Genomic DNA, 12370 nt, shown 5'->3' with positions numbered 1-12370 from the left:
GCACATATTCTAAATCTTTTCTTCGAAGGTAAAATAAGGATCTAGATATTATAATCAACTTATATCTTGCTGCCCGAGTCTTCCCACACCCACTGCTGCTATTCTACAGGCTACGAAGGGTCAGAAACTGCCTTAGCAGGAAAGTTACGTACGTGTCTGAATAATATCAGTTTGAAATCGACATGATTCCGGTAATCAATTTTCTGCATGACAAAATAGGAAATCCAATTCACCAAGACCTGCAATAGCGAGAGAGTCGAGACCTTCCCAGTCTGCGGATCCCGTCATGTCTGGCATAGGAAAGCTATCTTCAAGCATCCCTTCTCCCCATTGGGAAAGATCGTACTCCAGTATGGGAGGTGCCAAGCTACCACTATGTGGTCGGCTGGCTACTTCAGTGTGGTTTAGTGCAGGTTCACCCGGGAGGACTATTTCCTCGTAGTCTGAGGTCGCAATATGTGGTGTTTTATGATGATGGGGTACAGGCTGATTAACGGCCATTCGCGCCTCTTGGCGAAGCTCCTCGAGAACAACGACATAGCGCTGAACAAAAGACGAGTGTGAGCTACAGCTGGCGAGATCTTTCTGTGCACACTCTCCTGTCTGTAGGTATTTGAGACAATTTTCCCCCGCATTGCCTCTCTGTGCAGACAGCTGGATGACTCGGATATACAGTATCATAATTGCTGAGAATGCGTAGTAATGTGTGAACTGTCGGAAATCAGCTTATACCACCAGCCAGGGAATGACAGCTACGAACCCAAAATGTGTTATACATTCGCCGCTTTTCGCAAAGCTCGCGGATAATCGCGGCAATTTTCATGGCCGCGTCAAGACAGATCTCAATGTAATCGTTGACAGGTCTATTGAACGAGTCATCTCGTGGTCTTTCGCGACTTATGATCCCAAAGTTTCGCAGGATGAAAGGCCTGTAGAGCAGAATTTTTGCATGATAGAACGCCAAGTTAAGCACTGTGTATTGGCGTTGGTACGTCAACATCAAAAGGTCAACATTCGGGGTGTCAAGGAAGCTGGAAATTTCCTGGCGCCAGCGAGTAAGTTCAGCACCATGTTGAGCGGCTGCAGATACTTCTGCTTGTGAGCCACCTCTGTGAACGCCATACATATCGTGCAGTATGCGACCAATAATGACAGACAACCTGGCATGGTACAGTGGGGCAACCATTATACTCTGGGATGTGGACACTGGGACGAGGATTTGATCCCGAAGGATGTGCAGATCGTCAGCGACAGTAGGAAAGTCTTGATCAATGTCATCATCGTGAAATATCCGAGGTCGACCTAAAGCAGCACTCAGATAATTATCCAAGCTATAGGCACACCAGAACACGCGCTTTCGACATTCAGCTTCAATATGATCGACTTTGGCACCATACTCCCGTCTCCTCGAACGGTGCAGACCGATAGTCATGGCAAGTCGAGCGGTTGTTCCGAACAAACTCCAACAGTGGTTGATGCGAGATTGAGACAGAAGGTAGAAACACTGGGCCAGCCGTGCCTGGACACTAGTTATTCGTACAGGTCCTGTCTCAGCAGAGAGCTGTTGCTCTGAGGCCGCAAAGTAGCCTGCACTAGTCGTTCGTGAGTCTCATCGAACCTGTTGGCAAAGATTCTGGGCCAGCGAACCTACTGGTCAAAGATCGGACTGACGATTGATCTCTGTCAGGCTGGCCCTGCCTTGCCTGAGCAAAGACCATCAGAACCACTGCCCTTCTTCCCCTCATACCGGGACTGGCTGCCTGCGACTCTTCCACGGCGCGATATAATTCTTCGACCCAGTCCTCGACCTGAGGTTGATGGAGAAAGCGGTGCGTGGGGAAGGCAAAGTCAAAATACCGGGTCAGGAGCGCATTTGCTTCGTTCCGTGGAGGTAATATCATGAATGTCGACTCAACCTCTGGAAGTGGGGAGTCACCGAACGTAAATATCGGCGTGTTAACTGGTAGAGCGACATATTTGTGGAGTTTCCGCTGCGCTCGGAGGAGAAAGGATATTCCTGATGAAGGACCAACATAGTGACCCTCCAAGTCCGTTTGATGCTCAGGCGAGGCACGAGAGGGCGGATTATTTATTTGACTGTCGGGCATGTTATAATGCTCCGGTATATGGGTATACGGTGAAGGAGGTGGCCTGCCCCCCTCAGCTGCAGCTTCCTGCTGCTGCCCATCCCCTTGCACTGATGGCTGAGCGATGCGGACCTGAGGGGGCTTGCCCCTGTTATACTCGGCTGTGTACTCGCAAGCTTTACCAGTTCTCAGGCAACTGTGACAGGGTAATGTCCCACTACAGCGCAGTTTCTTCCTAGGTTTACTTTGTTAGCTGAACCTTTAGGCGCGAAGGCTCCCAGCAATCACTCACCTTTTGCAGGCATCGCAGGCCCGCGTAACTCGGACGCGCTTCTTGGGATGCCGCCGTTTGCTCGTTGGACTGTTATGCAGCTCCATTTGGAATATTGATGAGACGAGTGTCGAAAGGATTATCCGACCACTGATTTCCGGGAGAGGGGGTGGCCATTTTCATATCCGACTATCAGGGTGCTATTGATCGGCAAAGGAAGCGGCACCAGAGAAAGGTTTGCGGGGTAAACCTCGGATTATCTCCTGCCAGGCTTCTCTTTGCCGATTATCCGCAACAATAGTTGTCCTGATATATGGTTTTGCTTCACCTTCTTGTATAACACACTTGGGGCCACGGGATTAAGTAAGAGTCTAATTCCTACTCAGAGATATGCAGCATGAGTTTAGTTCTATGTACTAAGCAATGGCGTATCATGAAAAGAATGTGCGGTCAATCGCTGGTCACAACTGATAACCAACATAGAGGGTATCATCGAAAGGAACTTTGAATTCTCGGGACCATCAATACTCTCAATTCATCGATCCAGTGCCGTTGGTGGCCTCTGGATCCAATCCGGGGTTCTGTACTCCTTGTCGCAAAACTGTTGAACAATATTTGGCGCTCCCGATTGTTACAATTCAGAAGAAAGGGGGCAAAGAGAGCTTCCATTCTTTCAAGGTGAGGCTTGGTAAGATAAACATCACCTGTCACATCTGCCTACCGTTGAACATGCATACAGCATCCAGGACTCTGGTAGAAAGGTGCCTAGATTCCCAATATCAACCTTGGTTCCCCAAAGCGACCCAAGTATAACCTAGGCGTGCGAAGCAACGTAGGCTGGGTTGACGCGTCCTTTTCATTACCATTGGCTCCCGTTATAGCTTTGGGTCGATCACTCAAGCTTAGCAATGTCTACGCCACCCTATTCATGAAGTAGGGTAACTTAGTATACTCACGACCTTTCTATATTCAGGCAAGTCAGTTTGTGGGAAGGACGCCCATAACAAGCAAAGAATAAAGCGTTCGGTGGTGGGGTGACTACGGCTCCGCAGGAGGCACTGAGGCCGGCAATAGAGGCAGGTCGGAGATAGAACCAGGGCATTAGAGCTCTCTCATGAGAATAGCATTGTTTCTATGCCGACCCATCTTTCCGAGCATGGCATTAGGCTACCCAGCTAAGCTTTATATGCCGGCGTAATTGACAGCCAAGTTGTGGGGCCCGCTCCGCTAAAGACTGGCAATTCTGCCTACTTTAAATTCCTGTGAAAACAACATCGTATGCAATTCAGTAGCCATCGTTTTATCTCATAACACTCATTTAGAAGTAGCAATAGATCATTTCTGTTTTTTTCTGAAACAATATTATACTATAAGGGAGATCTGTCCTTTTAACTCTTATATCGGACTTGTGTTATGGCCTAGACTGGATACAGTTAGTAGCGTTAGATATGAGATTTTAGCACCATCCCCTTGCCTTGACTCATCATAGTCTCGGTGACTCATTAACAACAAATGATTTTCAGCACAGTTCAGTATATATGTGTGTACAGGTGACATATATGAGCCGATAATTGCCCGCTGTTCGAAAATCTACCTCCCCACTCAGACCAGCGGACGACTACAACATGACGGCAAAGTGGCAAGTCACCCGTCTCCTTCACGGCGTCCGAGCCATCGTCGGCGGCCAAGGTCCTCCTGTGGTACTCATTCCCGGCTGGCCACAGACAGCAGAAGCATGGAGTGACATGTTCGAGCCCCTTTCCAAAAGTTACCAATTCTTCGCACTCGATCCCCCTGGCTTGGGTGAATCGCTTCCTCCCGCCAATGGCTATGATACTGCAAACGTCAGCAAGATCATGGCCGAAGCCATTCACGATGCTTTGAAGGAACAACCGTATCACCTAATTGGTCATGATGTGGGCGGATGGATCGCCTATCCCTGGGCCGCTCAGTTTCAATCCAGAATCAAGTCGCTCAGTATCCTAGACGCTTCAGTGCCGGGTTTCTTGCCGCAATTTCAGTTCCCATTGTCTCAGCAGACCAACTTGCGTCTCTGGCAATTCTCTTTCAACGCGCTTCCCGAGTTACCTGAAATCCTGACGAGCGGCCGTGAGCGGGAGCTCTTGACCTGGTTCTTCAATTTGAAGACGGTTCATCCCGATGGTATGCACAAAGATCATTTTGAACGCTATATCCAAGCCTATTCGCGACCAGGAGCAATGAGTCGGGGCTTCGAGTACTATCGAGCTTTTGAGACGAGTTCGAAGCAGAACCTGGAATTTGCAAAGACACCACTTGACATTCCTGTCTTGGCTTTGGGCGGAGAGAGCTCTGTTGGTGCGGGTATGGTCGATTTGGTCCGGAAGTTCGCGACCAATGTCTCAGGAGGCGCTATTCATGATTGTGGTCACTTTCTTCCCGAAGAGCAACCATCTGCTGTTGCACAAAGTCTGCTGGAATTTTTGGACGCAAATCAAAAGAAGTAATTTTTTTTTTTTTTTTTTTAGCGTACCTTTCACATATGGTGGTCCTTGTGGGATTGGGGTTGGGGAGCGTCTTTCTCTCTTACTGTATACACAGAACCGTTCTAGATATATGACAATGGCGACAAGTGTGCTAGGGTAGGGGTACGAGGAGCGGATTGATAAAAGTTGTAACACGTCCTAGAGAGCACTCACAAACGCATCACTTTTTTTATGCAGCGTACCTTTTATCGTTTGTTGACCCGTAGTTTCAGTTCTGACATTGAGTCTATAATGGAAATTCAGCATACATTAACCTAAATTAAACTTGTTGTAGAAGCATCCCTTTTCCTGGTCCTCAGGCGCTGCGTCCGGAAAATCATCGGATATGCAATATGTCCATTCTGCCTAAAGTAGGTTATTTGCTCCCGCTGCCAAGGGCGTCAACCCCGCCTGAGATATCCGAAGAGGATCCCATCCTCGAACCCGGTTGGTGGTTTACCACCCCACGGGGTAGCTTCGTGCAGAAGCAGGCCAAGTCCATGGATCCTCCAGCATTTAAGGGCAAACTGGCATACCCTCAACCATTCTCTCTACTTCCATTGCTCTCATTTGGCAAACAGCTTCGGCCCTGCACATCCCAGGTTTATCTTTCTCAAGACCTGCTGTTCTATTTACCAATTGCCTTCTATGGATAATGTCAAGACTTCCGGGACCGAGCACATTGAATTCCCCGAGATGGGGGACACACTCAAGGACCCAGGCACTGCTGCAGTGCCAACGTCTTTGCTAGATTTGACGCCGGAAGAGATACAGCGGCGGGAGGTAAAGCTCGTCAGGAAGATCGATATGAGGCTTCTTATCATGATGTTGATCATGTACATTTTGAATTACTTGGATCGCAACAACATCGCAGCAGCAAAGTTGGCTGGCTTGCAAGAGGACCTGGACCTCAGAGGTGACCAATACCAGGTATGAGAGTCAACAAACTATACAAAAGAAGTACAGTCTATTCGAGGGATTGACACGCTACAGGTCTGTGTCAGTATCTTGTTCGTCGGATATCTCCTCATGCAGGGTCAGTACTCCTGTTCTGTTAACTTTGTGGTCAGACCAGCTGATTGGCGCAGTTCCTTCGAACCTGATCCTCAACAAGCTCGGAAAGCCTTCAATCTATCTACCTGGCTGTATGGTAGCGTGGGGTGTTATTTCGTGCTGCACTGCTGCCACCCACAATTTTGCTGGCTTGATCGTCGTTCGGTTTTTACTCGGATTCGTCGAGGCTGCATACTTTGTGAGAAACATCTAACTACTTTCCGGATATTCGCTAACCATTCAGCCCGGTTGCCTATATCTTCTATCAGCTTGGTATACCAGGAAAGAGTTGGGAAAACGGACCGCCTTGCTATATGCGGGTTCATTAATCTCGGGTGCATTCTCCGGTCTGATAGCCGCGGGTATCACGAGTGGTTTGAACGGCGCACGAGGTATCGCTGCATGGAGGTGGCTTTTCATCATCGAAGGATCGCTAACGGTATACACCATTCCTCCGAGCCTTGAAAGTAATAGTAACAGATCATCCTAGATCTTCGTGGCTTTGATCGCATTTTTCATTGTCCCGGATCTACCCCGAACCACTACGTGGCTAACAGATGATGAGAAAGTCCTTGCGGCATGGAGACTAGAAAAGGACATTGGCGAAGATGACTGGGTGGATAATGAACATCAAAGCATGACCAAGGGTGCAAAGCTCGCTGTCACGTAAGTTCTTCAGTTCTCCATTTGCTTTGATCATGATGCTCATCATCGTGCAACAGGGACATAAAGACTTGGCTAATGCTCGGTGTCATCTACGGCTGTACCTCTGCCGGATGCGTAACAACATTCTTTCCCAGGTATGAGCTCTTTTCTATTCATTCGGGAACCTGATATATTGATTGAGAGTATATAGTGTGATGGCTGGACTCGGGCGTAACAACATTGATACCTTGCTTCTGACTACACCTCCATACCTGATCGCTACGCTTGTTGTGTTGGTGCATGCCTGGAACGCGGATAGAACAGGCGAGCGATATCTTCATATATCACTTCCACCTGTCGTTGCTATTGTAGCATTCATATTAGCTATGGCAGGCAACAACTTCGCCGCCCGATATGTGTAAGTCTCAATAGGTCTTGCCGATTTTGGAACGACTAACAAAAACTCTAGGGCAATGTGTATAATGCTTGGTGGCATTTACGCTGGTTACGTCGTATCCTTGGGATACATCTCAAACAGTAAGGACCCCATCCTTCTCTCAGGGGATCCTTATGGATGTACTGACAAGCGTAGTCCTCCCGCGCCCAGCCGCAAAGCGAGCCGCCGCCCTGGCATTCATCAACTGTCTCAGCAATGTGTGCCAGATCTACATGCCATACCTGTACCCCGGTAAGTCCAAAGTTTTCATGATCTCCAGTCATATACAACATGCTAATCCGTGTTGTGATCAATAGACTCCGCCTCTCCTCGTTATATCGCGGCCTTCAGTGTCAATATCGCTTTGCTCGCGATGACAATTGTGATTGCCACCATCCTTCGCATTTATTTGGGTAGATTGAATAAGCAGCTCGACGAATTAGAAGGTGTTACTTTCGCGCAGGCTGGTGAGAATGAAGAAAATGGCTTGCCTGGCCGGGCAGTGGCGGAGGGTTTCCGGTTCTTGCTATAGTGCTCGGAGAACTCTACACCATTAGTTAAGGTTTATGGCCGATACCCCCTGTTTCGCACTATAGTTTGTTATTTGTATTACATGCACTGCAAGAGGCCACGAGGACCCCATCCATACTCAGGCAATCTCTCGCCTTTTTGTCCAGGTTGTCAAATCCTGAACACAGCCACAACGCAGCAAACCTTTGGATCGAGATAGCCTTTTGAATTGATAGTAACCATGGGAAATAGTTATTCCCTCTGCCATCTCACTTAAGAATCTTATCTTTACTGCAGTGGCCAGCTCAGGCTTATAGCACGGCTCAATAGCCTACCCCAATCCGAATGGTATCTTTAGTACAGCTAAAAATATTTCAAACTTAGCCAACTAGGACCTAGTGTATAATAGCTAGCCTATGCATAGAAGGTATATCCCACCCAGCCTTCTTCTAAAATAAATACGGGCCATGCTTACATTCTCAGGGACACATTGTCTAGTTCTAAAATTAGGTCGGAGTCCGACGGAGGCACTAAAAGCGCCCCACTGCTCAGCTGCCAACCTTATCGAACGCTATCTTTGGTATATTCACCATATAGAGCCGCATATTGCTACTATTATAACACGAAGTGGCAGGTAAGCAGCATCTTGTGCTTGAGGGTGCATCAGCAGGGGCAGTCTATAAAGTCACTTCCTGCGCTGCCTCCCAATCGCACTGCTTGCACTTCATTACCATTCAGTCTCTCTTTTCCAGCTGCATACTTCTTCAGCTGCTCTATCCTCCTTTGGTACCTATTCCTCCTTTTTCCTTTTCAGCAAGCAGGGACAAGCATGTGGTAAGTGTACATGCTCCGAATTGTGATAGTCTTGCATCACCACTGACAAATACAGTGGAATTTTCGGCTACGTGAATTATCTCGTAGAGAAGAACCGCAAGGAGATTCTCGACACCCTCCTCAATGGTATAACGACTACATCTACTATTCTTGGACTCTACATTACTAACCATGAACGTAAAGGGCTTTCGCGTCTAGATTATCGTGGTTACGACTCAGCTGGGCTCGCAATCGACGGTGACAAAAAGAAAGAAGTGTTCATCTACAAAGAAGTCGGGAAGGTCGCAGGCCTGAGGAAGCTTATTACCGAGGAGAAGCCCGATCCCACTAAGACCTTCGAATCTCACGCTGGTATTGCACACACTCGTTGGGCGACTCACGGAGTACCATCGCGAACCAACTGTCATCCCCATAGGTATGCAATCAGCTTTGGGAGCCCCCACTCTAAGGCCGCGTAATTGATTCCTTTATCTAGGTCTGATCCTACCTCAGAGTTTGTTGTTGTTCACAATGGCATTACAACAAACTACAAAGAGCTGCGGAGACTCCTCGCGAGCAAGGGCTTCAAGTTCGAAACTGAGACCGATACTGAAGCTATTGCCAAGTTGGCTAAATACATCTACGATGAAAATCCAACCATCGAGTTCACCACGCTCGCCAAGGCTGTTATCCAGGAGCTTGAGGGCGCATTCGGTCTGCTCATAAAATCCGTTCACTACCCTCATGAGGTTATCGCCGCCCGCAAAGGCTCCCCGTTAGTTGTTGGGATACGATCCCAGGGCAAAATGAAAGTTGACTTCGTTGATGTCGAAAGTGCTCATGAGGATATCATGACTGCCGAGACGGCATCTCAAAGCCTAGCAGTGAACAAGTCTCAGGGACTGAGTCCAGGCGGCGCTGCTCTTGGCAACTCGCTCGCACCCCCAGACAAGGGCTTTCTTCACCACTCGCAATCGAGGGCATTCCTGTCGGACGAAGGGGTACCCATGCCAGCAGAGTTCTTCCTATCTTCCGATCCAGCTGCTGTCATTGAGCACACTAAGAAGGTATTGTATCTCGAAGATGATGATATCGCTCACATCCACGACGGCCAGCTCAACATTCACCGTATCTCGAAAGACCTTGGGACGTCTAGTGTCCGTGCTATCCAAACGATCGAGCTCGAATTGCAAGAAATGATGAAAGGTAACTTCGACTACTTCATGCAGAAAGAGATCTACGAACAACCAGAATCCATCGTCAACGCGATGCGAGGTCGTCTCAATGCCGAGAAAAAGACCGTGACCCTCGGCGGCTTAAGACAGTACCTCTCGACCATCAGACGCTCCCGCAGAATCATCTTCATCGCCTGCGGCACCTCGTACCACTCGTGCGTCGCAGTTCGCGGGATCTTCGAAGAATTGACCGAGACACCAATTGCTGTTGAACTAGCTTCTGATTTCCTCGACAGACAAGCTCCCGTCTTCCGCGATGATACATGCGTTTTTGTCTCTCAGTCTGGTGAAACAGCCGACTCCCTCATGGCTCTACGATACTGTCTTAGTCGCGGTGCTCTAACCGTTGGTATTGTCAATGTTGTCGGATCCTCAATCTCCCTCTTAACTCACTGCGGTGTCCACATCAACGCTGGCCCTGAGATCGGCGTTGCGTCGACCAAGGCCTACACTTCCCAATTCGTCTGCATGGTCATGTTCGCCTTGGCACTTAGTGAAGACCGCACAAGCAAGCGCCAGCGCCGTATAGATATTATGGAGGGGCTAGCCAACACATCTGAGCAGATAAAGGAGGTACTCAAGCTGGATGAGAAGATCAAGAACCTATGCATGAAATTCAAGGACCAGAAAAGTTTGTTACTCCTCGGTCGCGGTAATCAGCATGCCACTGCTCTTGAAGGTCAGTCTAACACCCCGCCCCTTTCTCTAATAATAGCCCGAACGCTAACAAATCCCTTTTCCAGGCGCCCTCAAGATTAAAGAAATCTCCTACCTCCACTGTGAAGCCGTCCTGTCCGGCGAACTCAAGCACGGTGTTTTAGCTCTTGTTGACGAGGCACTACCCCTCGTCATGATTCTCACACGCGACGACAACTTCTCCAAGTCGCTGAATGCCTACAACCAGGTTGTTGCGCGGAACGGTCGGCCCATCGTCATCTGTAATACTGGTGACCCCGAGTTTCCTAGCGACAAGACCGATAGGATTGAGGTCCCTCGCACTGTGGATGCGTTGCAGGGTCTGTTGAACGTGATTCCTCTGCAGCTCATGGCTTATTGGCTGGCTGTCGCTGAGGGGCTGAATGTTGATTTTCCGAGGAATTTGGCTAAGTCTGTTACAGTTGAGTAGGAGGTGAGGGTTTGAGGATACTTTCAAGGGCGGGAGGGATGAGGAAGCCCCCGGGTAGGGGGAGAGGGGCGGATCGGCAGATAGATGGAGAGGTGGATGTAATATTTAATCCGAGTTCATCTTGTATAGCAGCTCCTCTTATTGTCGTATATATTTCATTTGCAATCGAATTATAGTTGAAGTTTATTTAATATTAGAATACAGTTAAAATCAGTATCCCATAGAAACATTCTTTTATCGCATCGCAGACATTACTGAACAGTGTACGTACCACCCCCACAATTAGCTATAGATATCCAAAGTCTCCAAAGCAGAAGAGTTTCCACATATACCGCCAAAGTCCCCAAACCTCTTCCCTTTTTCGCTGATAAATTCGGCAAACTTGTCCGCACTACAGCTATCCCCGGGCCCGTCCCGACACCCGATCAGCGGCTTAACAGCTTCATTGACCAACACCCGGAAGTACACACCCTCATCAAATCCATTCTGAGTACCGCTGCACTCCATCCGCTCAATCCCAATATTCCCCAGAAATGGCAGGATGTTACTGCTCTTCCAGGCACGATCATAATTCACTTCATCCGTTGGCATAGTAACATTCACATTATCCGCGCCTGAATAAGCACTGTTATTGAACAAGCCCAGCGCTGTGACAATGGTTGGCGGTACTTCGCGATGTGTAAAGGAGACGTAGATGTCTTGCTCGCTGGTAGCTGCGGAGAGGAGATTGTAGCTGGCATTGACCCAGGGGAAGCCAATCACTGGCGACACTGGACGGCCGTAGCCCGTGTTGTGGAAGTACATGATGTCGTTGGCATACTCGAAGGAGAGCCATTCGATGTTGGTAAAGAGCGAGGAGGAGCAGAATGGCGAGGAGCCTCGGATTACAGTCTCGTAGCCGCAGAGCTCAAACATAGCGGTAACATCGGAAGAAGTGAAGTTAAATTTTGGGGCCAGGGCATTGAGCCGCTTGATAATGGGGCCTGTGTAATTTTCGATAAATTCCTAGGACACTGTTAGTTAAAGTCACTGGGTGGAGTGGGGGTGGGGCAGGTATAGACTTACATCTTCGTAACTGCTGCCATAGCTTGAACTGTATGCTGGACAGGATTTATAAGGTGTCAGGGAGTCCGCGCCGGTCGTGTCGCTCTGTGCAACGCTGACAAGGTCGACGTGCGTTTTGTTGTTGGTGTAGCCGGTTATGAAGCCCTGGGCAGATTTGGTCGTCCGCTCAGCAGTTGCGGCCCAGACTTTGTCAGTGTGCAAGTCAGGGTATCGCTGGCGGAACTTAATGCCTAGGGTTGTTGCCTCTTGGAGTCCGACGCGAGTCAGCTTTTCGAGGTGGTCCTCGGTGATCGGCGCGGTCCAATTGACGAGGAAGGAGAGCGAGTCGGTGTTGGCCCAGCTTTGCGTTGTGTTGCGCAGCTTCTCAACGAACGGCTCGATGTAAGTCTCGTAGTCGAAGTCGTTGGCGTAGATGGCAGCATGGCGGACGAGATAGGCCGCGCGTGTGACATTGCAGCCAGCGGGGGGAGCTGGATTGATCGGGGGATCATGAGAGCTGAAGTAGGGAGCGATACCGGCAAGATGGTGGAGAGGATTGAACTGGTAGGATGCCGTTGTGGTGGAAAGAGTGGCAACGAGGAGACCTGTAAGGAATCTCATAATGAATGGACGCGACGAAGCCCCC

At 49.0% G+C, this 12370-nt stretch overlaps 6 protein-coding genes across 6 annotated transcripts; 4 read left to right on the top strand and 2 right to left on the bottom strand.

The window, feature by feature from the left end:
- Positions 1-195: 195 nt before the first annotated feature.
- Positions 196-2465, bottom strand: An03g05980 (uncharacterized protein; the record flags this gene model as incomplete). The annotated part of the gene is made up of 4 exons (XM_059747163.1): positions 196-711; positions 761-1587; positions 1652-2283; positions 2380-2465. The coding sequence occupies 4 exons, from the start codon at positions 2463-2465 to the stop codon at positions 196-198; spliced, it is 2061 nt and encodes a 686-aa protein (XP_059600346.1).
- Positions 2466-2781: 316 nt separating this feature from the next.
- On the top strand, positions 2782-3295 carry An03g05970 (hypothetical protein; the record flags this gene model as incomplete). The annotated part of the gene is made up of 3 exons (XM_059747162.1): positions 2782-2818; positions 2906-3036; positions 3128-3295. 3 exons carry the CDS (start codon positions 2782-2784, stop codon positions 3293-3295), a joined length of 336 nt encoding a protein of 111 aa, XP_059600345.1.
- Positions 3296-3983: 688 nt separating this feature from the next.
- On the top strand, positions 3984-4844 carry An03g05960 (uncharacterized protein; the record flags this gene model as incomplete). Its single annotated transcript, XM_001390437.1, has 1 exon — positions 3984-4844. One exon carries the CDS (start codon positions 3984-3986, stop codon positions 4842-4844), a length of 861 nt encoding a protein of 286 aa, XP_001390474.1.
- Positions 4845-5510: 666 nt separating this feature from the next.
- An03g05950 (uncharacterized protein) lies at positions 5511-7528 on the top strand (the record flags this gene model as incomplete). Its single annotated transcript, XM_001390436.1, has 10 exons — positions 5511-5792; positions 5856-5898; positions 5951-6114; positions 6160-6354; positions 6406-6581; positions 6638-6715; positions 6772-6978; positions 7030-7097; positions 7153-7248; positions 7314-7528. The coding sequence occupies 10 exons, from the start codon at positions 5511-5513 to the stop codon at positions 7526-7528; spliced, it is 1524 nt and encodes a 507-aa protein (XP_001390473.1).
- Positions 7529-8335: 807 nt separating this feature from the next.
- Positions 8336-10680, top strand: An03g05940 (uncharacterized protein; the record flags this gene model as incomplete). Its single annotated transcript, XM_001390435.3, has 5 exons — positions 8336-8340; positions 8396-8466; positions 8524-8755; positions 8816-10233; positions 10298-10680. 5 exons carry the CDS (start codon positions 8336-8338, stop codon positions 10678-10680), a joined length of 2109 nt encoding a protein of 702 aa, XP_001390472.1.
- A 282-nt stretch (positions 10681-10962) lies between these two features.
- Positions 10963-12345, bottom strand: An03g05930 (uncharacterized protein; the record flags this gene model as incomplete). Its single annotated transcript, XM_001390434.1, has 2 exons — positions 10963-11685; positions 11746-12345. 2 exons carry the CDS (start codon positions 12343-12345, stop codon positions 10963-10965), a joined length of 1323 nt encoding a protein of 440 aa, XP_001390471.1.
- Positions 12346-12370: the final 25 nt, after the last annotated feature.

Source organism: Aspergillus niger (genome assembly GCF_000002855.4).
Source record: "Aspergillus niger supercontig An03".
NCBI classification, from domain to species: domain Eukaryota; kingdom Fungi; phylum Ascomycota; class Eurotiomycetes; order Eurotiales; family Aspergillaceae; genus Aspergillus; species Aspergillus niger.
The sequence above is the reverse complement of the archived record's forward strand: the minus strand, read 5'-3'. Positions and strand labels throughout refer to the sequence as shown.